The sequence below is a fragment of the Montipora capricornis genome, chromosome 8 (assembly GCF_036669925.1).
Source record: "Montipora capricornis isolate CH-2021 chromosome 8, ASM3666992v2, whole genome shotgun sequence".
Classification (NCBI taxonomy): Eukaryota; Metazoa; Cnidaria; class Anthozoa; order Scleractinia; family Acroporidae; genus Montipora; species Montipora capricornis.
In genome coordinates this window covers 23,562,006-23,589,299 of record NC_090890.1, presented here as the reverse complement: position 1 = coordinate 23,589,299, position 27,294 = coordinate 23,562,006, and the positions used below count along the sequence as shown (strand labels likewise).

The 27,294-nt window shown below is 40.9% G+C and overlaps 2 protein-coding genes across 3 annotated transcripts; one reads left to right on the top strand and one right to left on the bottom strand.

The window, feature by feature from the left end:
- Nucleotides 1-16,918, top strand: LOC138059013 (GRIP and coiled-coil domain-containing protein 1-like). Its single transcript, XM_068904495.1, has 11 exons — nucleotides 1-332; nucleotides 2,618-2,916; nucleotides 4,671-4,808; nucleotides 5,459-5,548; nucleotides 5,683-6,112; nucleotides 8,716-9,000; nucleotides 9,888-10,507; nucleotides 11,471-11,595; nucleotides 13,890-13,955; nucleotides 14,042-14,171; nucleotides 16,324-16,918. The coding sequence occupies exons 1-11, from the start codon at nucleotides 248-250 to the stop codon at nucleotides 16,369-16,371; spliced, it is 2,316 nt and encodes a 771-aa protein (XP_068760596.1). The 5' UTR covers nucleotides 1-247; the 3' UTR covers nucleotides 16,372-16,918.
- A 703-nt stretch (nucleotides 16,919-17,621) lies between these two features.
- Nucleotides 17,622-21,388, bottom strand: LOC138059015 (uncharacterized). Of its 2 annotated transcripts, XM_068904497.1 has the most exons (4): nucleotides 21,177-21,388; nucleotides 19,018-19,161; nucleotides 17,931-18,241; nucleotides 17,622-17,744 (listed from the first exon to the last, which is right to left on the bottom strand). In XM_068904497.1, exons 1-3 carry the CDS (start codon nucleotides 21,386-21,388, stop codon nucleotides 17,962-17,964), a joined length of 636 nt encoding a protein of 211 aa, XP_068760598.1. In that variant the 3' UTR covers nucleotides 17,622-17,744; nucleotides 17,931-17,961. The 2 variants fall into 2 exon arrangements, with proteins under 2 accessions (XP_068760598.1, XP_068760597.1); XM_068904496.1 differs by lacking the exon at nucleotides 17,622-17,744 and having other exon boundaries at nucleotides 17,827-18,241.
- Between the last annotated feature and the right edge of the window lie 5,906 nt (nucleotides 21,389-27,294).

Below are 27,294 nucleotides of genomic sequence, written 5' to 3'. Positions count from 1 at the left end.
AGTCCTTCCCTGTAGTTACTCGATACGCCTGGTCAAATTCTCTTACCATGAAAAGTGCCACATAAACGTCTGTTTTGTTCTAAGACGATGCAAGGTAACTCTGAGAACCTGAGGCACATATCGACTTGTTTTTCCATATTGTTGACGACGTTACGCAAATATTGTATCAGATAAGTTGCTATACTTGAATGGGAAACTTCAGCCGGCTACGCAATTCGATTCATCTGTGGTTCTCTGCTGGGTCACAATGGAGAAGAAATCAAGGTTCGAACTTATAAAAATTGTCGAGGCACAAAAAGAACAACTGAGTCGGTACGAAACAAGGTTTAGAGGTGAGCTATACGTATACTTAAGCTTGGCGGCTCTTTGAAAGAATTCTCAGCCTGCTAATGGAATGAATTTAAAGGAGAAAACAAGTAATTGATATTTTGGTCATAACCGCAATGACTCTTTCAACGCCTTTGCAATTGTATAATTTCACGGAAACTCTTTTTTAAAAGTGTTTTTAAGCGACCTGAGCGTGACTAGAGCTTATTTATTCATTTATTTTATTTATCAAACAAGTCACAGTATCAAGTGAAACTATGATCATCACAGTTATGAACGCAATTATTGCAATTGCGTAGAGAAGCCTGAAAAATTCAGGACTTCGATGGGGTTTGAACCCGTGACCTCGTGAATCTGGTGCGATGCTCTTAGCTCAGTTGGTTAGAGCACCGCACCGCAATGGCAAGGTCACGGGTTCAAACTCCGTTGAAGTCCTGAATTTTTCAGGCTTCTCTACGCAATTGCAATAATTGCGTTTATAACTGCGAGGATCATAGCTTCACTTGATTTCATATCTGCAGTTCATATATGATCCATTTCATATATCATTACATCATTAACTCACAGTATACACATTAGTAGAGCTAAGCCAGGGGCTTGAATGGCTTGTGGTCAGCCGAAAATTTAAATAATATTATTTTGTGTGAAGGAAGTAGAGAATTTTGGCACATTAACAAGTATAAAACAATTGCAAGAAAAAAGTTGGGCTTACCATCTCAGTTTTTCTCCGTTGTAGCAAGGAAATGACGTTAAATGAGTCACAACATTCTTGACTGATTTCTTGACATCAAAGCTGTATTAATTATCTGAATATTATCAAGGTTTTAAGAAAGAATTTAGTGTATTCATTGAACCCATGTAAGTCACTTCTTTTGGAGCCAGGGATTTCAATAAAATTTGAAGTTGGTGACTAGTTCAAGTAGAATTACTTGTAGTAAAATAAATCACAATCTTAGGTTTGAAAGAATCTGTCTTTAATGTAGTTTCCTTCGCAACTGTTATTGGTACATCAAGCAATGCTCGCCCCACAACAGGGGGAGCGTTTTGTGACTTCTAAAAAAAATGGCCTTAAAGGAGACTTACCGTAAAGAAGAAGTAATAAAGAAGTAATAATTATTATTACAGTACTGTACAAAGGTAAGTTGACAGTCCCTCAAGGCTCGATCGGCAAAACTCTATTCTCAATCCTCAATTCTCGAAAACTTCACGAATCGAAGCTCGAGTCAAGTTTTTAGGCATTTGAGGGCTTTCAAGAAATTTTCGAGACAATTTTTGAGACTCTCGAGTGGAGAAAACAAAGGAGTTTTCATGTGATTAATATTTCACACATCTCTTCCTGTCTATTTTACGGGATTTATTTTATCTTACTATTGGTTTCCATCATTTTTCGCGTTTGTCAGAAACTCTGGCAAGGCATGTAAATTTCTTCGTTCAATTCCTTTTTGAATTATTTCACATACTTTGAAAAAATATGTTTGCCTAGAGTTGTAAGTTTTGCAATATCGATCGGTTGCTTTGTGCCCACGTTGTTGATTTCAACTTGAATATTTAATTAGCCGTCTGTTGTCTTCTTTGCTACCGGTACACTCACTATTTCAGAATACTCAAAGCATCTGAACTTAGTTGATGGCACAAGAATCAGTTGGAGATAAATTAAAATGGTCTTCACAAAATTTAAAATTTTTGTATCGCACAGTATCGCAGGTTCGGTTAAAGACTTCTCCTGCTGCTTTCTGTTTACTGAAGATTTTTCTCAATGTTATGAATTTGTTTCCAAAAATTTTTCAGCGTCCGGATTAGGGCTGTTTATCAATAGCTTATAAACACTGAAGGCAAGAAAACATGAAAAAAAAAAAGCACATACAATAGAAGTGGTCCTGAAAAATATTTCGATGCTATATGTCTGCACATAAGAGGACCGTGTGTCAAAAGCTTTTGTCTATAAACGCCAACTCAAAATCTGCGATTGAGTTCCTCAATAAACATTTCGAGTGTCTCGAAACTCGATCCTCCATCCTCGATTCTCTAATCTTGAAACTTGAGCCTCGAAACTTGATCCTCAATTCTTGAAAACATTGAGGATAGTGGGTTGAGATTCAAGTTGAGACTGTCAACTTACTTTTGCACGGTAGTGTACTTCAATTTAGGGAAAAAAGTAGCTGACTTCTCCGAGTGAAGTAGCAACCCTAATCCTAACCACTATGGAGCATGTAAATATTTTGTTTCCTTTTACTTTGGGTTACAACCTCAGAGTGAGGCTTGAATGAATTCTTATAATTTGTCTGTGCAGATGTTGTTCATGCCTATAAGAACCTGTTACAAGAAAAGGAGGCATTGGAAGCCAGTATCACTGCCTTGACAGCAAGTAATCAACACACAAAAAGTCAAAAGAAGGATTTCACAGTACACACAGAGGGAAAAGATCAGAGAGATGAATCAGAGGATGAAAAGAGTAAACTAGTCCAAGCACAAGGGACTGAAAGTCCTGTCCATGAACATGTTGTCAAAGATGAAGTCACAGATCATCCTCTGGCAGTGAAAGAAGGTGAAGTTCAGGGTAAAAATCATCCTCAGCCTGATAAGGACAATGTAAGTGTATGGGGAGAGATGATCATAGTAATGTGGGAATATTAGTTGAATTTTGGATGAGAATGGCATTGTTTCTCAGCTCATCAGAGTCACAAGGTCAATGTCAAGAATATTTTTGTAACTTTCTTGCAAACACCCTCCCATGAATTATACCTTAGTACACACTACTTGCTTCTGATGGACCATTCCGGTCAGGGATTTTTCGTGCCCAATGGAACAAACTATCGATAAACACAACAAATCATAATATTTACAATTTACAAGAGCAAGATGACGATAAATAAATACATAATAATAATATTCATCATCATCATCATCTTCTCCTACTTCCAGCAATGCAGCCAGGTCAGTGGTTCTGTATCTTCCTCATCATTTGTTTCTATTCTTAGCATCATGATCACTAACACTTTGCCCTTTGTTCTTCATGTCCTCCTTAATGTTCTCGATCCAGTGCTTGCATGGTCTACCTCTTGGTCTCCTGCCCTCAACGTCCATTTCCCACATCCTCTTCACCTCGTACTCCTCACTCATTCTGCAAACGGCCATACCAGTGCAACCATGCCAGTTGTACTCTGTTGGTGATGCTACATGTATGAACTCTCAATTCTCTCCTAATATCGTCTTTTCTTTTCCTATCCCACAGTATCACCCCAATTATGCATTGCGACATCTTCATTTCTGTAGTCTTGAGCATTCTCTCCTCCTTCTGTCTAACTCTCCGCACCTCTGCTCCATATAGCATTTCTGGTCTAATCATTGTTTCATAGGTGTAACTTTCAGTTACTGTGGCATACATTTATCGTAAATAATCCCAGTAAAGTCTTAGACCATGGCGCATTTATTCTTTCTGTCACTGCTTCCTTTGACCCTCATTCTTCACTTATGGTAATGCTAAGATACTTAAATGCCTCTACTTGTTTCAGCTTTGCATTGTTACCATCCACAACCTTCAGGTTCACTTGGTTCTTGCTGCTCGCCGTTACCTCTGTTTTCGTGGTGTTGACCTTTAGCCCGTATCTCGCCATTCCTTCCTGCCACCTCAGCCATTTCTCCTGCAGCTCTTCCTCACTCTCTCCTGTGACTACGAGGTCATTAGCGAAAAGCAATTCTCACAGTACTCCCCTCCTGAACCCTCACTGATGGTGTCCTGTTGTCACAACTGTCTGTGCATTCTCATTTGTTGCCTTTACAAGCCTTACTCAACCTTCTGGTTCTCCTCTTTTCCATAGGCACCAGTATACCAACTCTCTTGGGAGACGGTCATACACCTTTCTAGATCCACAAATGCAAAAAACAGATTTCGTTGTTTCTTGAGGTATTTCTCCTGCAGCAACTTCATCGCAAACACTGTCGTTCCTTTGCCCTGCTGGACCCAAATTGCATTCTGTCTATCATTACCAACTCTCCATGATCTTAACTAGGTGCTCTATCAGTTTGATAATCCTGTGGCTTCCACAAACAAAAGGTTATCAAACTGTAAAGCAATAAAGAACACAATTTTTGTATATAATGCTTTATAAATAAAGTTATTAATATTATCATCATCATCATCATTGTTGTTGTTGTTGTTGTTGTTGTTGTTATTATTATTATTATTATTATTATTATTATGTCAAATCCGATGTCCTCACCACTCAACCAATCATTTTATGTGGTTGTTTGTGTCTTGTCAAAGTTTTGCTCTCAATGCTCACTTAAAATGTGTAAACCACACTTCAAGACTAAATGACCATTGACCTTTTCTTAATATGTAGGAAAACATCACACAAGAACAATCAGAGCTGGAAGCACAGCAGGAAAAGATAACAACCCTTACTGCATCACTTGCAACTGTCATGCAACAAAAATCTAAGATGGAGGCCAGTTTTCAGGGAGACAAGAAGAAAATGATGGTAGATATTTTTTTCGTCAAAGTAGACATGTTCTAACCTGTGAAAGTGATTACTGCTCTAAGAACTGACACTTACATCCAGAAGTGCCCATAATAGATGCACACCAAAATTGATATCCAACTTGAAGTTGCGCTTTACTGTGAAAATCCATAAACCATGAACACTAGAAATATTTATAAAATGTTGTGTTTCTAGGAAAAAGCCAATCATGGGCTATAGAACTTAACCGCAGCCAGTAACGGTAATTAGTTTGTGGTTTTATGTCACTTCTGATTGGTTGCTTCACGATGGGGAATGTCCAAATCAAATCAAAGTGTTCACGGTTTTCGGATTGGCACAGTAAGACTGAACATTTGCTCCCCATTTCCAACAATTAGGTGAGTGTACAGTTGTAAGTGTTAGCATTATTTTTACTGAGGGTAAATACAGCTGTTTATCTTTACTTGAGGACTGTAGTGTAGGGGACACTTTGTGATGTTAATTATTGTCTGTATTCCCAGACCCAAGTGATGTTGAAGTTGGCGAGGAGAGCAAGGGAACTATGTGACACTTGGCAGAATCATCATGCATCTAACAATAATTATTATATTATGTGCATTTCTGGACATTACTGATGTTCTGTCATATTCTTCTTTGTTTGTATCCTGTAGCAAGAACATGAATTGAAAATGAAAGAGTATCATGAAGAAACACAGAAGCTGGAGCAAAGCAAAGTAATGTTAGAGGAACAACTTCAAGAGGTTTGTTATAGATTCATTTTTGCAAGAGTTTAACAAATGACTTGCAGATTACTAATAGTAAATGTAAATCTGTCTTCCAAAACTTTATTGGCTTCAATAAAGCAAATTTGTGTTTTGTTGGTTTAATTGCACAGCTCAAGCTACGCATGCGACATGAACAACAAGCCAGAGAGGAAGAACAAAACAATCATGTTCTGATGTTACGGGAACTTCAAATGTTGTTGTCATCTGAACGCTCAGCCAAAGAAGATCTTGAACAACAGCTTGACGATGCCAAAGAACAGATCTTGCTAACAAAGAAATTACCAGACAGCAAGACTGAAGAGTATGAGCGACAGATATCACAACTACAGTTGGAGTTACAGCAAGTTAAAAGAAGATTGAAAGAAGCAGAGAAAACTGCTTCACAGCCATCTCCATTGCTAGTCCAACTGCAAGAGGAGATGTCAAAGATGAAAAAGGAACATACTGGGGCTGTTATCAGGGAACAGAAGAGGGCCAATGATGCTGAAGAGAGGTTAAGAATAATAACAAGCTTGGAAGAATGCAGGGTTGCTGATTTGGGTACGATTTTGGCGAAAATTTTTGGCTAATGTCATTGAAATGCAGGAGTAACTACTACTACTGCTACTGCTACTGCTACTGCTACTGCTACTACTGCTACTGCTACTGCTACTGCTACTGCTACTGCTACTACTGCTACTGCTACTGCTACTGCTACTGCTACTGCTACTACTGCTACTGCTACTGCTGCTACTGCTACTGCTACTGCTACTACTGCTACTGCTACTACTGCTACTGCTACTGCTGCTGCTGCTGCTGCTACTGCTACTGCTACTGCTACTGCTACTGCTGCTGCTGCTACTGCTACTGCTACTGCTACTGCTACTGCTGCTGCTGCTACTGCTACTGCTACTGCTACTACTGCTACTGCTACTGCTACTGCTACTGCTACTGCTACTGCTACTACTACTATTACTACTACAGTAACTACTACTACTACTACTACTACTACTACTACTACCAATAATAATAATAATAATAATAATAATAATTTTATCTGTGACTGATGCCCCAGGTGCATGGTTTGCGCCCAGCTGACGCACTAAAAGAACCCCAGCAAAGACTGTGATAGTATAGATGATGATAATAATAATAATAATAATAATAATAATAATAATAATAATAATAGAGCCAGTTTCAATCGAGTGTCGTAAAGCTAATAATTATTATTACTTTGGCCAATCAAAAAGGGCGGAGACAATCCAGTAAACCAATCAAAACTCAAAGTAATTACACATAGCCAACACAAAGCACGGGAAAATATGCACGCGCGAGTCACTATTGGTTTTGGTTTTACTTCTGATTGGTTGAAAAAGTGGCGCAAGAACTTTGAACCAATTACTGAGTGAGGTAATACAAAACCAAAGCAATTCGCTAATTACTTTCGTCACTCAGTTGACAATTATCTGTTAGTCTGTATGTATCATTGGGCTGCTAATTGAGGACACTGTACAGAAATCAACTTATTTTAAACAGGAGGGGAAAACTGGAGTACCTGGGCAAAAAACCCTCTTGCAGCGGAGTGGAGAACCGACAAACTCAACACACATTTGACGCCAAGTCAGGGAATCAAATCTGCGGCCATGTTGGTGGGAGGCACATTCTCTCACAACTGTGCCATTCCTGTTCCCAAACCCATCCCCCCCCCCCAATTTGAAAATACCGGTGCCCGTCAGACTTTTGCGTTGTTTTGGACATGGAAGATAAAAACATAGTCCCTTCTCACAATACTTGGATTGGATATAAAAGAACCTACACAGCGCTTGAAAAGGGTAGGGGATGCAGTCTTGCTGTCTTGGTCCTTCACACATTCTGTTCTGGATCCCACTGGCTATTCACTGACCAGTAGAGACCATCGGAAAGCCATTTGGCCATAAAGCAGTAGTCTGCCACAAAAGTGCTGTAAAGTGTGTTTTTGTATTATTATTATAGGCAACGCACTATGGATGTGATATGATGGATGTGAATATTTTTGTCCCATTTTTTCTGTTTTTTGGGACTTCTGGCAATGTTTGGTTTTTCCTGGTCTTACTGCTCAGAAGTTCTGTCAGCTGATCCACGTAAGGGCAAAGATAGACCACAACACCATGCCCTCTCTTCGCGAATAGTGTCTGGGTTCTTTTACGTCCCACAGGGCTATGAACATTGAAGGGTTGTGAGGCGGGACCTACGGTTTATTGTTCTTATCAGAGAAGGCTAGAGAGACTAACCATTGGCAGATGTCATTACAAAGGCAACACCTTCTCCTCAGTTTTGTGAAGCAGTGTGTGAAGACTCAGAGTTTTGATTCTGCGATCACCTGCACAGAATTCCGATGCTCAACCAACTGAAGCAACTGGTCTGCAGTTCTTATTGCCACCGCCCCCAGAGGCAAAATCCCGAGGAGGCATCATTGTAGTCCCCGCGTTAAGTGATACGGCTATCTTTGCAACGCCCTTTTCATATTCAGTGCTGATTTCCTCTCTCCCCACTTCAAAATCAATAGCCTACGTGGCAGGCGTTCGAAGGGGAAGGGAAAGGAAAACCGGCGAGAGAACGAGGGGTTCCCGCGAGGAAGAAGGGGAGCCATTTCTTCTTCTCATTCTTCCTCGCGCGACCTCCTCGTTCTCCCGCCGGGTCTCCCTCCCTTTCCCTTCGAATGCCTGCCACGCAGGCTACAACATCAATTGCCTTATGCTATAGCTACTCCGTTTGTAAACGGCCATTCCTCTACCAGGGCCCTGCGGCCAGTTTGTCGAAAGTCCCGAAGAGTTTCGGGACCTAAAAGCCATTTGTGAACCTGCCAGCCGCTTGTTTTGCAAAGCCGATCTTTTAACATGTTTTCAAGGTAGCAAAACGCAAACTGTCTGAGAAATTTCACCACTTAAATCCTCTCTGTTCTTAAGATACAGAGGGAACTGTGACACCCGAAAATGGCCCGTAAAGTTTCGGGACTTTCGAGAAACGGGCCCCTGGACGCATTGAATTCTGCGTACAACAGGGGACCTTACTTAACAGCGGGGACAGCTGTAGGGTCAACTATTACTGCAGGGTAAATGTTACCTTTTAGGGTTTTACGTTTTGGTTTTGAGTTCAATTAACTATTTAATCTTTTTTCTTGACAGAGGTAAAACTGTCAGAGCTTTCCGAAGTTGTTGGGAATTACGAAAAGCTGAGACTTCAAGATCAACAAGCCATTCAGAAGCTTAAAGATCGCTTACAACAACTTGATGTAGAAAATGCAACCCTGACACGACAGATCAGCTGCGATGAAAACCGCACACCAGACAACGAAAGGGATGTTGGAGAGCATCACGATGAAACACCAGACGAGTTGAAAAAACGGGTTATGAAGTTAAAAGGATTGCTCAGGATTGCTTTGGATTCTTCAGACAAACCACTGGATCTTGGTAAATTTTATCGCAAAATAAATGATGGTACACAGATCACATGTAAGCAAAGATTTTCCTTGCAAAACCGCATCAACTTTTCATGGGACGATTTTTAGCGCCGTGATTCGCTTCGACATCACATGGGTGTGCAGATGATTTTCTGCGCGTTGCATTTTTTAAAAATAATTTATGAGACATATTGTATTCCTCAGATGGCAAATGGTGCGCCTTCTACGTTTTCCCGAATTACGAACGTTTCGCCGTCGATCGAGGTCGATCCGTTCGCGCTCGCTTCCTGTACTCGAAAAATTAAAGTCCCTGGAAGCTTGTAATGCTATCATGCATTGGTGTTTTCATTAGAAGTAATTAATCAAAGAAAAATTAATGGAGTTGTTCGCCAATAACATGAAATTTTTGCGACACTTTTTAATCCCGAAATTAAAGTGACGCGAGCAATAAGATCGCGAAATTTAAGTGTCGTGAAATTCGCGCAAGTTAAAATCGCGAAATTAACGTGTCGCGAAAATTTCATGTAATAAGGTACGTTTTCAAATTATTGAGACCGTCTCAACGTGAATAAGGTATGTTATCCTTTGATTGTAATTGTAAATTGTTTGTTTTTATTGAATTTAGTTCAGTGTTAACCATGGGTTCGTAAACGCTATGGGCTTTAACTTCGATGGGAAAAGGGCGTGGAACTGAAACTGCTGTGGCGGTTGGGTTGAGTGGAAGGGAGTCGAACTTTCCGGGGGTGAGGCGTTCTCCTACAGTTATTCATCTTGTCAGGATCTTACTTGCTCCATGTTTTCGTCAGAATATTAACTGATCTCCAAACTATTCCGTAAGAAAAAAGGCAAAAGGAATGAAATTTGCAAGCTGAAGTAGATGATTTTTTTTTCTGATAGAATTGGAAGAGTTCAGTAAGTCAGAGCTGGAATCCTTGTTTGTTAGTGATCCATCTCATCAGATTTGCCAACAGCAATTACGGCAGCTGAAGGAGGAGTTTGAACGTTACAAGCTCAAAACACAGGCACTTCACAAAAATAAATCTTATAAAGAACTTAGTGAACAGCTGGAAAACATGGAAAATTTAAAAAGCCAAAATTCGGAGTTGGAGAAACAACTTCAAGATTTGAAAGACAGAAGCAGTGAAAAGGAACTTGACCAGAATAAGGTCATTACAAACTTGAGAGATCAGCACAAGTTAGCAGAGGAAAATTATAAACTTGAAAAGGAACAAGCTCAACATTTCTACAAACAAAAGCTTGAAGAGCTTGAGAGACAAGTTTTAAATCAACGAGAACGAACTTTAGCACTAGTAGCAGAGAAAGACTCTGAAATTGAAATTTTAAGGGAGCGTAGTCAGTCCGCCAGTTCATCTGGCGAGAATGTGATTGGACAGCCAGCATTCTCTTACCAGAGAAAATTTGTTGAGGTAACTGGTGGGACCCAGGCCTCCTTGCACTCTCTCCAAGACTCTGAATCTGACTCCGCCGTTCATCAATTGCTGTCCAAGCCCGCTGGGGTAAGTTAACGATTTGTCGGTCATTATTTCCACTCTGGAGGGTTTTAAAAGGCACCATGTTAAGTCCAACTGTCTTTCGTCACTATTCTGCCACTCGTACTGAAATATGTAAACTGGATTTTAAAACACACGATAGTGTGTGACCATTGTATGGTCGACACATCGAGCCACTGTGGCCAAAGGATTTGTCCATGTAGTCACCTCTCAAGAAATGACAATTGTGGATTTGATTTTACATGGGAAAGATCAACGCAGTTAAGCCTGGTTTTCACTAGCGATGCAAGCACAAGCGAAAGCATAAGTAGCTTATGCTAAGTGAAGACAAGCGTCGACATAAGCATCAAAATCAACCTCGGCGTCCGCCATTTTGTTCAAATTTTCAGACGCGGAGAATCTGGAACGAGTGCTTTAATTGGCCTGACGTAGCAAATTTCTTCGTGCTTACGTTGTATTTCGGTTTCACACGACGCAAGCGAACGCAAGCATAAGCGCAACCACAAGGAAAAGGAAAAATTTTGATCCTTGTGGTTCTACTTGCGCTTTTGCTTATGCTTGCGTCAACCCCGCTGCGCATGCGTCGCTAGTGAAAACCACGTAAAGGAAGAACTTGAGTAGTTGTGAAGAAGGCAGACTTTAACTGGACTCTAACACATGACCGTGCGATTGTACGGCACACCGCTGTTAAAGTCTCACAAACGAAAATTGTGGCCTTTTTAAGGGTCGCTTAGCAGTACAGTGCCGTTGCCATGGCAACGCTTGGGGACTGTCAGCCTATCTTATAAAATTGCCTGTCAATAGCATTATTCAAGTATCAAAACTTTTCCCTACTAAAAGGATCTACAGTGTTGTTGTCCTTTTCCTTTTGACACCCAGTTACGTGTGGAAAACCCTCTCGAGCCTTCGTAAGAAGTACTAAACCTTGGCGTTAACATTGTGTATCCACGATTTTGGTTTTATCACCAGGCGACTGGCAACCAAAGCACGTTGGTACACTATGCGCAACAGCAGGCCAGACAAGAAGCGGAGAGCACTGTAATTCGACGACAGAAAAATGAACTGGAAGTTGCCTTGAGAGATGCTGAAATAAGGTATGCTTTGTACTGTGACAAACACTTTTTGTGTGCACAAAACAGCATACCTACGTTTAAGCTCGAGTGAGTACAAACAATGTATCTGTCCCATCCATTTGACAATGGTTAGAAATATCTCGAAATCGTAGTGTCGCTACCATTCTTGACCAGTCAGAGGCGGCGATCCTTTGGTCAGCGCTGAGAATAACGGTAGGTTCTTCACGTATGGGGACACATTTTGGCCCGGGAATAAGACAGTGATAACTTGTGGAAATCACCCAGGTTACTTCATGTATTCCCTTATAGCGGAGTTTAGGCGCGCGAAGCGCGCCAGCGGAGCACCATGGGTAAGAATTTTTGGGAAACTTATCCATGCGAGAAATATTAGTTATGACGTCAGCGTCCGCCCGTCCGCCCGCGCGTACAGACTGTCAGGGTGGAGGTAAGGAGGCAGGACAGCCTCTGGGGACGGGAGTGTTCGGGCAATTTTCCTTGGTGGGAAATCGCGTGGCAGTGTTGCATTTGGCAACTTTCGTTTTTCTGGCTGGAAATCATGAGTGAAGAGCAACGGGATAAAGATTAAAGAGCACGAGAGAAGAGGCGACGAAATTTGACAAATTTAAGCGAAGAAAGCCTCGAGAGAAGCCGAGGAAGGAGAAGAAGAGAAATAGGGCGAGAGACAAAACACTAATTTACAACGGTTGGCTTTCAGATAATGTTTTCCTTCTTAATGCATACCTTGCTGCCTTATTTTGTAAAACTCGCTAAAAAACGAAGTAGGCCAGAAACGTTTGCAATTCCGTGTTTACGGAGGTTCTGGCATATTTCAACGATCACATTTATAGGCTTTTTGTGTGAAATGGATGTCCAGTCGTGAGCTGCTTTGTTTAGTTGTGAAATTGTAGTCTAGTAAGTGAATTTACTACTCTTTAGCTTGACTTTTGAATTAGTAATATTTTTTTCTGTTGTTCTTAACTGAAGAGAGAGGGTGTAAAGATTATCAGTCAAACGGAGAATGTTGTGAAAGAGATTACTGTGCATGTCATTTCAGTTTTAGTTGTTGATTAAAATTGTTGGTTATTGTTTGCAAGGCCCTTTTGTTTACTTCTGTCAGCTCGGAGGTGTTTGGTTTTTTCATAAATAACCGGGGAGCTCCGCTTTTAGGCGTGACTTAATCTATATATTAGTGTATCCAGTCTTACTTACCCTTTTCCCTTGGATTCCCAATATAGCAATGTGTATCCACATAAGCCCTTGTACATCCCAAAATAACCCTGTACACCTAACAATAGAGCATTTTTGTGATTACTGTCGAAAGCAATTACGCTATTGCAAATTGCTACGCTTAAGGCCGGGACACACTAGGCGACAAGTCGCAGTGACAGGTCTCTGCGACAAGTTGCTCCGTGTCTACTACTCGCAAAACAAGTCGCTGCGACACGACGCCTGTTCGGTGCACACGCAGTGATCTCGTATGACGAGGAATGTGAACTAGTTTTCTAATTCAATATGGCTCACCATATGACGCTGTCTCATTGGTTCATTTATATTTTGTCACAGCGACTTGTTGCCGGAAGTGTACACACGGTGTGACAACGCTGCTTTCGCTAATTTTGTCGCTGCGATTAGTCGCACGAATTCAAACTGGTTTGCGCTCGAAACCGGAATGGTTGTTACTTTAATTTTTTTTAAAGTGTTGACTTACTGTGTTAGGGATTAAAGAATTAACAGGAAGTCCATTTGAGAAAAAGAAGTTCTTCTGATTGAAATCAAACGAAACAAGGTTAAGAACTTTAACGTTGAGAAAGCGGCCGGCAGGTTTCATAGGGAGCGTCGCTGACGCAATTTTCCCTTTTGCAAACAAGCGATGCCATTTGGACGAGACTTTTCACTGCTAAGTTTGTCCTTTGCAAATGAGAAAAAAAATCTAGGAATAGATTAGCACCGCATGTCACTTAGAATTAAAAAAGAAACTGAGAAAAACCTTAGAAAAAAATTAGAAAAAGTTGATGGAAGGATGTCGACCTCGGTTCAAATGGCTTAAGTGCAAATGCACTTAACCTCTACACTACCGAAACAGCTGCTTCATAAGTGCAATTTCAAAGTGTTTAAATGAAGCTAATCCTAACAATTAATTGAAAGCTAACCGAATAAAAAGGCTTGGTTACTAAGAATGGCATCGAACTGTCAAAAATGACATCGCTTGTTTACGAAACGAAAATTAGCGTCGCTGACATGGGACCACCTCAGACAACTTTTTGACGATGGGATAGCGGGATTGGACCGTGATGTGTTTTTTTTTCTGTAATCAGAGGTGACAAGCTCTTGGATCAAGCTAATGTACTCAAAGAAGAAATCAGGAAACTTGAGAGAGACAGGTGACAAGCTGCGCGTTACGGTTATCTTTCATAAGTTTTCTTCGAGGAAAAGTACTTGAGGACTAAACCAACCTCTTATCTCGCAGGTCCCGCGAGAGTGCAAACTTGGAGTATTTGAAGAATATTGTACTTCGGTTCATGATGAGCACAAGTTACTCAGTCAAACAACAAATGATCACAGCAATTGCCACTATACTGGAGTTCAGTCCGAAAGAGGTAACTCATGTCGATTGCAACGCGGTCACATTGTTTAATCCCTCTCCAAGTTGAAGTTTACTTAAACGTGGAAGATTTGTCAGGTTCTATTTGTTTTTGTCGCCCACGCAGCCGTGATTTGGAATGTTGCCATGCAAAGGTTCAGTGTTTCGTGATTTTCTAAATAACACTAAGACTCTTTATCATTTGCGGGGCAAAATTACTGATCGCTGATTGGCTGAGACGGAGGGCATTTTCTTCCTAAGGTAATTTTAATTTAGAGGGCATGATTGCATGATCCTAATTGGTTAACAGTTGGTTATCCAAAGTAACAAGAGACTGCTTTTCATCCACACGTAAAATACATGTTAAGCGCAATTTCTGTTGACAGCAATGATTTATTAAATTGAGTTGGCGCGTTTGCTGTAATTTTAGGATCATTTAAGTTTATTGTCGTTTGTCGCGGCAATGAACGGGCTTCCCTCAATAAAGTTGCCGTTTATGTGATAAAAAAGCGATCGTAATGTGCCCTCGTGCAATTAAGGATTAATTTCACTTGTATTAACAAAGTTTTCCAATTTGCCCTCGTCCCGAAAGCGACACGGGCAATTTTGTGAAAACTTAAAACTTTGAAACTACGTGTGAGATTCGTCATCATGAATCCTTATGGCCCCCATTGAGGCATAGGGCCGCACGTGACATTAATAGTCCGTAATTGCCCTCGGAACCATGCAATATACCATATTCGTATTCTCGGTATTGGATTGGAACTAGCTTGCAATGGAGGCTAATGCGTGGGAATCTTTTCAAATGCAAATACTTTTTAATATATTCCCCCGCATTAGCCTCCATTGCAAGCTAGTTCCAGTCGAATACTGAGAATACGAATATGGTCTATTACATATACAAATAACAGCAGTATTGAATACGACTTAAAACGCTGTTTTCAACAATACTAAATTTGATTTACGCGTTGTTACTTAAACAAAAGTGCAACATCGATTGAGTATAGTCAACCTTCCTTTCGAGCCGTGGCCTACGCAGATAGTGCTTTCAAGAAAGAAGCTAAATATTTTGAGGAAGAGCCGATATTTTAGTGTACCACTAAAATCAAATCTACGTTGTATCGGCTCTTGCTCAAAATATTTAGCTTCTCAACTTGTAATTACGCCGACCAGATCAAGCCACTGATCCACCGTACACCGTTCACGTACACTTCAAAACTCTTTCAAGAAAGAATCCTCCCATGGAGACGCAGGCGAGTTCGCTTGTTCTCTCCTTCGGTTGCGCATCCTCGATGCAAGTAAAAATTCATGATTTGTTGTCCCCGCGGGGATTTTGCCCAGAGGCAAAACAACCTTGTTCCCAGGGTTTCTCTTCTCCTCCTGGGAACGAGGTTGGAGGCAGAATCCCGAGGAGTCATCATTGAAGCTTGCGCGTATATAGAAGAGTTACAGTGATATAGTATTACATATCTAGTGTGTATCACCAGGAAAACTCTCGACTTGAAAGCTGCAAGCGCGAACGGATCAATCGGGAAATGATGACGTTTTCACACCAAATGCCCGGAAGTAAGAGAATTTGGGTGAACCTCGGCTTTGCCTGGGAAACTGATTCTTGGGCTTCAGAAACACTGTTACACAGACGGCGAAATAGACGGAAACGTCACCTCGAAATGTAACTTTACACTGTTGTATGTCTTTCGCGATTATTCCAACATTTTCACTCCCAACAATGTGGGAGAAGTATCCTAAAAATAAATTGGTACGAGCGGTTTCAGAGTAAAAATGCAGAATGAAATATTTGTGTTTGTACGCTCAAGTTCTTGTTAAAACCTCAAACTTGCGTGGTGATTTCACATCGTTGTTGTGCAGAATACAGCAAAAATACTCAAAATACGTGCAGTACGATTATTTTTCCTGTTTTAGCCAATGATTTTGTTTTGTTCGTACATCTTAAAGTCCCTAATATATCCGCTACTTTACAAAACTGTCAAAAACTCAGCTGTTTTGTTCTCTCCCCGCTTCAACATCAACGGCTCCGTTTGTAAACGGCCACCTCTACCTGAGCCCTGGACACACTGAATTCTGCACAGCGGAGGCAGCTGTAGTGTCAATTATCAGGCTGTTTCTTTCCTGAAACATGACAAATACCTCTTTTCTTTCTTCAACAGTTAAATCAAGTGAGAAAAGTTCAATCAGCAACGTGGTGGGGGACGTAAACCGAGAAGAAATCACGGCAAAAAACACACGACGAATTGGGGTCCGCTCATTTTATTTTCAAGAGAACAAATTTTAAATGTATGGTTAATCAAATGTCTATTCTCATAGTAGACCTACAATGTTCATAATGCTTTGATGCAAATAAGCCCTTGGAGCAATATCCAAGAGAATTTTTTTCCCACAAAGAGGTCGATACTGTAGGTCTAATTATAAACACTAATGTTAAGAAATATTAAATTGGCCGGTATTATAAAGTGGTCTATTGTCCGTAAATGCCGACAAAATTGCACTGAGAGAGACAACGGCTATCGACACCTTGTGGCGTGCAACACTCCTACACTGACTCGACTCACCTACCCCTGGACGAAAGCGTAAGCGGCCGATTTTATTTTTTTGTAAATTGTGCATGTATTAGCTTTCTGTAATCAAAAACGGAGAGGCACTTTCTTACGAAACGATCATTCTCATAAGGAATATTTTATTTACAGTTTTAATACTAATGACTGGTGGGTGGAATGAAATTGAAGTAAAGGCGATCTTTTCAAAGGCAAGTGGTGTATTTTTTAATTAAGTCTTACTCGTTCTTAATTGTCCGTTTTATTTGCGGAACAAGTCCGTGTGCGGCATGCAACAAAGTTTCGTTTCTTACAGCTGTTTACCAGACAAAAGCGTAAGTTTTTTACCCTGATATTTTAAAAGACTACACGCTCATATACGGAGATTTCCGAATTTTCGTCCCAGGCCGAAGGTCCTAACAGTGTTTCGTTTGAACAAATATCAGAGAATTTGTCGATAGTGCCGTATTTTTTAGAAAACGTGCAAAAGTTCTCATTTTTCTACCAAGCAATTAAAAGGGATCTGGAAGAAAAGTTGGCAGATATATTAACGTTGTTCACTTCGATAGAAAACGGAGGGAACATACTCAAAAACAGTCTACCTAAAAGATCACGACATCGGTTATGTAACAGATAATGGCCGTTTTTATACTAGAGACGCATAATTCGTCTGGGACGAACTTGGGCAAACATTTTTTCTGCGTCTGTTAAATTCGTCTAGTATAAAGACGGCCACAAGACGCATTATGCGTCTGGACGAAGAATTTATTTTAGTGCGTCTTCGAAGACGCACTAAACTGAAAAGTTCGTCCAGACGCATTATGCGTCTAGTGCCCGTCTTTATACTAGACGAAATTAACAGACGCAGAAAAAATGTTCGCCCAAGTTCGTCCAAGACGAATTATGCGTCTCATATAGTTCGTCCCGTCTTTACACTAGACGGATAACATGAGAGACGCATAATTCGTCTGGACGGATTATGCGTCTCTAGTATAAAAACGGCCAATATCACAAAAACATATTTACATAAACGCAATAGACCAATTCGGCTAACTCAATGTTGTACCCAATTCAAATCCTCTGGGAATAAAACGTTTTGTTCCAAGAATTTCCATATCATTTAAATGTGAATGCCTCATTGTCATGCAAATTCAACACACAAAGAATCTTAACCCCGAGAGATTTGAATTGGGTACAACATTGAGTTAGCCGAATCGGTCTATTAAAAAATTCCTATTAGTTTAACTTTGTTAATCACTCGGCAAGCAAAGGGTTTTTTCTGGAAGGATCGGGTAAACCCCACTTTGCGCGAATGGACTGCCTTAATCTCAAGCTCCTTTGTCTCTCGAACTTTTCCTCTTCTTTGCCTGGAAGTCTGCAGTTTCTACGGAAGTAAATCTTCGGCTTGCGCTCGCTCTTTACTCGGCGGAAATCACCGTCTCCAAGCGAATCGTCTTTAGAAACGTCTTCGTTACTTCTGGAGATGCGAGTTTTACTCAAGGGTTGTGATCTTTCGTCACTCTCTGCTGGCGTACTGTTTAAAATCGAATAAGACATTTCTTAGCAGGGGCTAATAAAATTCATCTTAAATGCTGAAATGCTAACACCACGCACGACTTCGCTCCGCCATGTTAGTTCAACGCGCGTATCTATAAAGGTAATCTTTGGCTTCACCACAATCGCCGATGGTTCCAGTTTGGACATTTTTGAGTTACATGAATCTGTGTCCCAATGATTTTGGACACTTCAGCAGTTGAAAGCCCAGTACACGATTGGAGTGAAGCGAGAGCCTGTGAGCAGGTTACGAACGTTGCTGACGTCACTGTTTAACATACGAGGGAGTTAAGTCTCCAGTTATGTCTTTTAAGCTTTGATAACGAGCCAGTTGTTAGCCATAAAAAACTGATAAATTCTTGGATGGCAAAGGCGCTAATTATCCCATACATTCTTTGTGAATTTTCGCCTTTTCAAAGAACTATTGCTCAGAGATTACCTGGTATATCGCCTTCAAATTTTCAGAGGTAGCTCATTTACTATGCAATGCTACTTTACGCTTGGCTGACTGATTAGAAAACGCCACAATGACGCAAAAAATGTAAACTGATCCCCAGCATACGCAGTGTGCGACATTGTGTTTGTTTGGAAGGTTAACAATTTCTCAATCGTGGCTCGCAGACTAAAAAGTTGTTGTTCAGAACTATGATATACGTGCGCGCTGCTCTCTTATCTAGACTCGTCCATCTTCAAGCTAAAAACGAAATGCTCGCTATTTTCAATTGAGTGTATTATGCGTGACTTCCATATACTTACAAAAGTAGACTTGGTGGAGATGGCAGAGGTGGGGCATCATTTTCAGCTCCGGACTTCCGTTTCGACTTTTTCTTTAGCTGTTTCTTTAACTTTTCGTTTGGTTCCGATCCTATGTAGCGGTCTTTGTAAAACCATCCCTTGATACTGAAAACCCAAAACAATGAAGGAGTGATTTACTCGAGAGAGTGATTATCTGTATACAAAAATTTGGTTTTATCAACGGAGTTGATAATAGGGCCGTTTATACGAGACAAAATAAGCCGTGGCTTACTCTGGCCGCGGCTTACATAAGACGCGAAGACCCCGTATAAATGGTACAAAATCTACGTTCACGGCTTTATCAAGCCGCGGCTTATCCTGGCCTGGGAGTTTATACCCGTATAAATAGTTTCTTTCGCGTATTATGTACGCCGCGGCCAGAGTAAGCCGCGGCTTATTTTCTCTCGTATAAACGGCCCTAATGTAAATTGGCCACCGTACAAAGATTCTAAAAGCTGACGTTTCGAGCGTTAGCCCTTCGTCAGAGCGAATCTGTACGATAACTTGTGAAAGGATAATAAGAAAAAGTGATAACCAGTCAAGTCGCCCGATGGTCACCTCGCCCAAACTTGGTGCCCGTTGCGTACAGCAGTTCATGTGGCAGTATATTCTTTACTTGTTACGCTTCAAGAAAGCCATCTGGCGTTTATTCTTCAATGTATGGCGAATACGGTTCGGAGTGGGGATCGAACTCACTGGGAGGCGAAACGTTCGTAAATCCTTGATAACATTGAAATTGTTTGAAAAAGTTCAAATTAAAATTACTAAGGATGCTTGATACGTATCTATTCACATTACAACACATTATTCGGTGGAAAATTAAACTAACCAACTTTATAATGTATTACTTAGTCCTATTTACCATCTTATCCAGAAAGGTCGAACTCACGCGCGCGATATTGCTCTGATTTCGGGTCCCAGAGGTTTTTCTTTCTTCTTCTTCTTCTTCTTCTTCTTCTTCTTCTTCTTCTTTTTGGACGAAATTTAGCCGCGAAGCGGCGACAAGGAAATAACTGATTCAGCGTTCGTCGTACTCGCCGCTTCGCGGCTAAATTTCATCCGAGAAGAAGAAGAAGAAAGAAAAACCTCTGGGATCAACCGCATCAATTAGGGCAAGATGACCTTCGGGCGACTTGACCGTATTTCTAACAAGTCGTAAATCATCAAAACAAATTAGTAACAGCAACAACACAATTGTTGACGAAACCAGACTCCCTGTGGACGGATGAACCGTCTGTTTTTTGCCCATTTTCAAACAGCTATCAAATGAAGCACCGCTCATTGTCCAGTTCGCTCCAGACGTGTAAATCCAACAAGGGAACGAGAGAATTAATAATGTTTCAAGCTCAATCTTCGGAAGCGTGACAACATGTCAAATCAAATATTTCGAATTATGAAGACTTCAAAATATCCACCAATAATTCGTTGCGGGATCGTTCTCTTGATTATTAACAGATGTTTTGATCGACTGAATGAAAAGTGAGGATCTCAAACAGAAATCGCGAATTTGATGTTATAGTCAATTAATTGCTTTGTCCCACTATTCACAACACTCAAGATCACTCATCTGAAAAAAATGAAAAAAATATCTGACAGCAACCATGCACTACATCGCAGCCATACTCCCGGTTATTTCGTGCGTGACAAATTTCATGATCCTCGTCAATGATCACGTAAAAAGATGAGCAGTTCGTCTATGTTTTAAACGCGAAACAGACGATTTAATTTTTAAAGACGGTCTTACAAAAAGGTAAGGTTTATCCCAGCGAGGTAGTTAGTTCAGTCTTGTCTCAGTAACGAAAGAAATTTGCATTTTCATGAATACACTGCATGTCGTGGCCGATTGTCAACAAAATGGATGCCATGAGGTCGAAACTCCACATTTACGCAACTTGATAACAAAATACACAATTACAGCACGGCAAATCTTTATACTCATAAGCATAAGAAAGCTTTGAATAACAGATTAGCACGATTACTGCTGTAAAATAAATGTCAAAATTTTGGAATCTTCAATTGTAACCGGAAGCATGAAATAATAACACGGATTGCCTGAATGGACACGCTTCGAAGCTATCAACTTGATTCAGGCTTAAAACAAGGAAGTTCAAGCACTTTACCTCGTTCCGTCGGCGTAGTTGTATATTCCATAGCCATGTTTCATTCCTTTCTTCCAATCGCCGTCGTATATGTCTCCATTTTGATAGAAGTACGCTCCTTCGCCTTTTCGTTCACCAAATTTATCAACCCCGCCGGAGAATATGTCGACGTCAACGAAATCATCTTCAATTATTTTATCTCTTTTGTAATCTTTCGCTAGCTTGCCACCCATATCGAACTAATGAAGCTGTGTTATATCTGGATTTCAATAACCGCGAGTAACTCGTATGGGTATAGAGATGTCAGCACCAATTCGTCCTGGGACAGAACCTCAGGATTATGAACTGATGTCGAGATCCAGTCAGATTATGTGAGTCACGGGAACAAATGTTTACCGAGTTCATTTCCGTCAGTTACCATGCTCCCTGTCCGGGCTTGGGATTTCCCAATCTCGTCTCGCGAGTCCGCTTTTCTTTTGGTCAGCAACGAAAACACGGACTCTGGCTTTAAGACTCTGAGGTCCATTTTCGTAACCTTGACAAACACTGTTGTATCAATTTTCTGAGCGTGCGTAGACCACCCGGAAGTCCATGATTTGCCGACTTCCCAATCTCGATCCCAGAAGGTACCTCTGGGGACGAGGTAGCGGAGTCCGTGTTCTCGGTGCTGACCAAAAGAAAAGCGGACCCTGGGGACGAGATTGGGGATTTCTATTTTTTTGTGTCGACCGTTCTTGCGCAGGTAAACTTTATTAGACTACGAGCAGTCCCTTTGTTTTCTTATAGTCCGTCGAGAGCGGAGCGAAAAAAACAGGCCGCGCGAAACTTGGCCGCGCGAAAGCTGGTGTCTGGGCGGAAAGCCGTCCGCCCAGACACCAGCTTTCGCGCGGCCAAGTTTCGCGCGGCCGGTTTTTTTCGCCCGCTCTCGACGGACTATAAGAAAACAAAGGGACTGCTCGTAGTCTAAAACTTTATTAAGTTGGACATCGAAGTTTTGGAAAAATACTTGACATCGAAGTGGGAAATTCGGCATTTCACATTTGACTTTCAAGCTCAAGACACGGATAGCGGACTTCAGGAACTTGACGAAATTGCTCGCCCTTTCCCTCTAATCAGTCAGCTTCTAAGATATTTTCTGGGAATCGGGTGCCCATTATTTAAAATAAGAGGGGACCATTTATCTTTGCGTATGGAACACGGTTTTCAAGTTCCAGTCATAGCTCAACTCCTTGGAGTATCAACACACACCCTCACGAGAAGGATGGCAAAATCCGGTCTTTCTAGTTCACGGTCAGATCGTTCCAGCACAGTCAGTTCCTTCCACTAAAGAGTCATATTGTTCCACTCAAAAAGAAACGTCTCGCAATCCCGAATTTAAGACTTGAGTGCTCAAACCACACCCTATCTCAGAAAATCTCTCAAAATAAATACCCTATTTCAGACCAAAATCGGCAAAAAAACCCAACCTCCTTCCCAGGGCTTTCTCAGCGGTGAACAGGTTGCAAAAATACTTTTGTCCTTTGGCCATTTCAATTTCAATAGGAAAAGAAAACAAACAGCGTTTACAAACATTTTCATTTTATACTTGACGTTTCGTATGTTGCAGCATACATCATCAGAAGTGACGGTTAACTGTTATACAGAACTTTAAAAAACTAGAGCGAGGAACTGGTGACTAGTTAAAAAGTGTGATAACAAAATCGTAACTTAGTCGTCTACCGGAAGTTACGATTTTGTTATCCCACTTTTTAACTAGTCACCAGTTCCTCGCTCTAGTTTTTTAAAATTCTGTTTAACAGTTTTAACCGTCACTTCTGATGATGTATGCTGCAACATACGAAACGTCAAGTATAAAATGAAAATGTTTTTTACCCGCTGTTTGTTTTCTTTTCCTATTGAGGTTGCAAAAAACCATACACTTTGGGGTTGCGCATACGTACATAGCCCATATAAGGGAGTACCCCCCGCCCCCCTCTTTTCCGGGCTTCTGAGGTTATTCGAATTGCCCGCTTTGATCACACAAGCGAGCCGAGGGGAGAATGGTGATAGAGTGAGATATCTCGCTATCAGGGACTGCGAGCTGTCTAACTTGAAGAAAGACAAGGAAACGTTCTTATCCAATGCATGTCTAGTTGATAGAACGAGTTAACACAAATGCTCTACCGTCGCAGACTCTATTCGAACTTTTTGATATACAAGTACTCTGGGAAAAATCGTTCCTTTTCCCTCGTAAACTTTCAGTGTCTTGTTAATGCTATATCAGTTGATAAGTTCTTTTTTTACGCACGAAGGAACTTCAAGTTCGCCCTTTTCAGTTAATTCTGCCCTAACTATTTTAAAGATTTCTGGTTATTTCTAAGTGAAATGACCTGACTTCAGGTTTGTGGAACGGACTCACTGTGTATCGATCTGACTTTGAATGATATGACCGGATACCCATACGCAAGTGAGTAATTTAGCCTCCCCGAAAAGTCGAACAATTTCGTCAAGCTCCTGAAGTCCGCTATCTGTGTCTTGGACTTGAAAGTCGAATGTGAAATGCCGAATTTCCCACTTCGATGTCAAGTGTATAACAAATACTTGACATCGTTTTCTCGGTCGTACTGTAAGTTGCGGGCCGATTTTTTTCCCGTTGATTTATGGCCCACGCGCGCTTGGGTCATAAATGAACTGGAATTAAACGAGGATCCGTAACTTACAGTACGAACCGAGAAAACAAGTCTAGTAAGATCTTTACTATATCTCTGAGCTTAATCCGGCGCGCAGGCAAGGAAACTAGTGGAAGTCAAGCGGAAGGTTCAACTGCCACAAAGATTGCCGCGTCAAAATCCGAAAAACTAAATCTTCTTGGCTGTTTGAAATACTTGCTTGCAAGATTCAAACCGTGTTATAAGTTTATGTAACAGAAACGACATGAAAACTTGCTAGAGAATGTTTTATTGACATTTTAAATTTAGCAGGCTGTACAGCTAGCCATAGTGGGAGGCGCGGTGGTTAGTGCGCTCGACTCCGGATCGAGTGGTCCGGGTTCTGGTCCTGGCCGGGGACATTGTGTTGTGTTCTTGGGCAAAACACTTTACTCTCACGGTGCCTCTCTCCACTCAGGAGTATAAATGGGTACCGGCGTATTTAATGCTGTGGGTAACTCTTCGATGGACTAGCATCCCATCCAGTAACCGGAGATAAGCGCCGGCCTGATGGGCCTTCTAGGCTCGTAGCAGACTTTACCTTTACAGCTGGCCATACTGTAGAATACGGCCCACTAATTTAGCCAATCACAGCGCGCGTACTGAGAGATATAATAAAATGAAGTAAGTACCGAATATTTAACAATTATTCGCCGAAGGCGAAGTGATTATCGGTGAATATTCACCGAGACGAAGTCGAGGTGAATATTCACCGATAATCACTGAGCCTGAGGCGGATAATTGTTTTAGTATGAATTCACAGGTGATTGTTTCTAAAAAGAGAAAAAAAACATTTCAACGCGAAATCATCTTCACTTACAGTGGCAAAACGACTACTGGCAGCCATTTTGTCCGTTGAGGTGATTATCGGTTGATAATCCGAGATAGCGAGCCAATGAGAGCGCACGATTTTGTATAATCACCTGTTTATTTATTCTAACATGAAGTATGCACCGAGTATATATACCAACATGGCCGCCGTGACGTCACGTGAAAACACGCTGTAATCCGTTTAGCTCTCAAAATAAATTTAAGATTCGAACCTACATGTAACAGTTTATTAAAACGATTTATTACACGAACTTGAAATATTTTAGAAAAATATCGAATCAAATTCATTCGTTTCTATGTCACTGTACACATAAACTTGTTCAAGTTAATTTCACATTACATAACTGATGGGAGTGCATATGTAACACCAAAAACCCATAAGGGTTGAAACGTGTAACGCGCGTTCACAGCTTCCGAATATTCAGTGCGAACTGATTGGTTGAATGTTTCAGTGCTAAGTACCATATTTGGAAACCCCTCGCTCTTGTTGTTCCAAATATGGTACTTAGCAAATTGAATATTCAGAAGCTTGTTTCCCAGCACACAAGGGGCCGTTACACGTTTCAACCCTTATGGGTTTCTGGTAACACTCAATGGCCGTGTTTTCGCGAGCGGTTTTTCAGGTCGCTTACTCGCCGCTCAACTTGATGTCTAGTCCAGTTCTAGCCCTCTCTCTGTCACATTGAAACCTCAATGACTAAAGAAGGGTTGAAACCTCCATGCACATGCAGGCTTTCATTTGAATGTCTAGTTTCCAGTCCCCTCTCCAGGATCTCGGTCACTATATTTAGCATTTTCCCCTGAGTTGCATTTATTTGTTAGGTAAAATTACATTTTGCATTAATTACAGTGGCTAACACTTCAGAAGAGACATCCTGTTTCTTTAATTTCACAGTTTTCAAAATATTGGTCTTTTTATTCGTAAAAATGTAGTAAGCCACCTTAACCGAGAACGATGGTTTTGGCCGCAACGGGCATGGGGACAGTTATGGTTGTAATTCGCTCGCGGCCAAAACAAATAAGCAACCATCGATTTACTCCCTTTGTTTAAAGAATCCTACAATAAAAATATCCCGCCAGCTACGCGGGCTAGAGAAACTGCATGTGTACTGTTTCCGTTGTTGCCAATTGAAACTAGACACGATCATCAAGAAAACTATCGGCCTAACAGAGCTGTTTATGAAAACCAACCAAGAAAAGATGAAGCATTTTTGCACGCTAACAGGTGAATAAGGCATGCATTAATTGAATACACAACAGGATGGAAGGAAATCAAACCCATTCCAGCCTCTAGAGAAAATATCGCATTGTCACTTTCAAAGGGTTCAAATGATGTTGCCAACGTGGGGATGGAAAATGTAGAACTGAAAAGATCTTGCACTGCAATTGTCATGGCTCAGCTTAGCAATTAACGCTTTGAATTATGCCGAAGAATTAATCCTTCAATTTTGAGATCAAAAAATGTGCATGACATTGTGAATTTCAAATTTGGATATAATTGAAAGAGGAGGATGCCAAGCTTCTGCAACAATTTTTCAGTCGCTTGCCCTGCCAGCGGTTGGAGAAACACAGTGAAGACTCCCGACAAGAAGATTCTGGAAATGGCTATGGCCGCTGGAATTCTGAGAAAAACGCGGAACAAGGATTTGTGTTTGGTTCAAATGGTGACATCTCTCTACTCCATAATGGGCACAACGCGTAAGTGGGAAAATTTACAACAACGTCGCTCCTTCGCAGGCAGGCATCAATGGCTTGTATTTGTTTCTTCCCTAACATGAACGGGACGTCACTCGAAGAAAACACTGAACTGAGTGCATCAATAAATACGGAGTGGTATTCAAAAACATTTTCACTTATATTTCTCTGACCGAGGCACACGAAGCGCTCATCACATTGCCTCTGCCGTCTGCCATGTTTGCTTTGATAGGGTCATGCGCGATGGCTGTTAGCTAAAAAACGTAGCTAAACTGACTGCGCATGCTGACATGCGCACACGATTGTCCCTGGACCCTCTCTCCCGTGAGCTTAGCGTAGCGTTGCGTGACCGAGAGAGAGAGCCAGGACTGGACTACTTGATGTCTTGTCAACCTTTTAATTTGAACTTCCTTAACTTTCCAATTCGTTAGGATTATCAAAGATGTCACAAGGATCCTGAGAAAAACTTTTGCTTTCTATTCGATGGCTTTTTGTTCATTTGTTTGATTGATTGACTGACTGATTGAATCGTGGATTGATTGATAGCTCAACTTTCCAACCTAACGTAAAGGACGCTCTCTGTGGTTTTAAAAATACGACTTTCGCTTTATTTACAAGTTCTTAAAAGCATAACTCTCACTGAAGGCTTTTAAGCACGACACACTTGTTCCAAACAAATTCTCCATTTGAATATTTTTAACAAGCCTCCCTTATGATTTCAGGTGGCAGGTGTTTAAAAAGTATTTGATACATGCCATATTTCGAGTCTTAAATAAATATTTATACAGTGCGGTGCATTTATGAAACCATAGAAATAGCGATGAAATCTTTTTAAATTCTTAAATAATAATTCTTGCAATAATATTGTTTTGACATTTACATACAGTAATTTACATTCACGTTCATTCCTTGACTGAAATGAGATC

Bases quoted from the DNA above. Each gene is read 5' to 3' on its own strand.
- LOC138059015 (XM_068904497.1), bottom strand. From the start codon at position 21,388: ATGGGTGGCAAGCTAGCGAAAGATTACAAAAGAGATAAAATAATTGAA. The intron at 19,162-21,176 runs GTAAAGTGCTTG...TTGGGTTTTCAG, and splicing joins AACTACGCCGACGGAACGAG to TATCAAGGGATGGTTTTACA. The intron at 18,242-19,017 runs GTAAGTATATGG...GATTTTAAACAG, and splicing joins TCTCCACCAAGTCTACTTTT to TACGCCAGCAGAGAGTGACG.
- LOC138059013 (XM_068904495.1), top strand. From the start codon at position 248: ATGGAGAAGAAATCAAGGTTCGAACTTATAAAAATTGTCGAGGCACAA. The intron at 333-2,617 runs GTGAGCTATACG...TTGTCTGTGCAG, and splicing joins GTACGAAACAAGGTTTAGAG to ATGTTGTTCATGCCTATAAG. The intron at 2,917-4,670 runs GTAAGTGTATGG...CTTAATATGTAG, and splicing joins CTCAGCCTGATAAGGACAAT to GAAAACATCACACAAGAACA.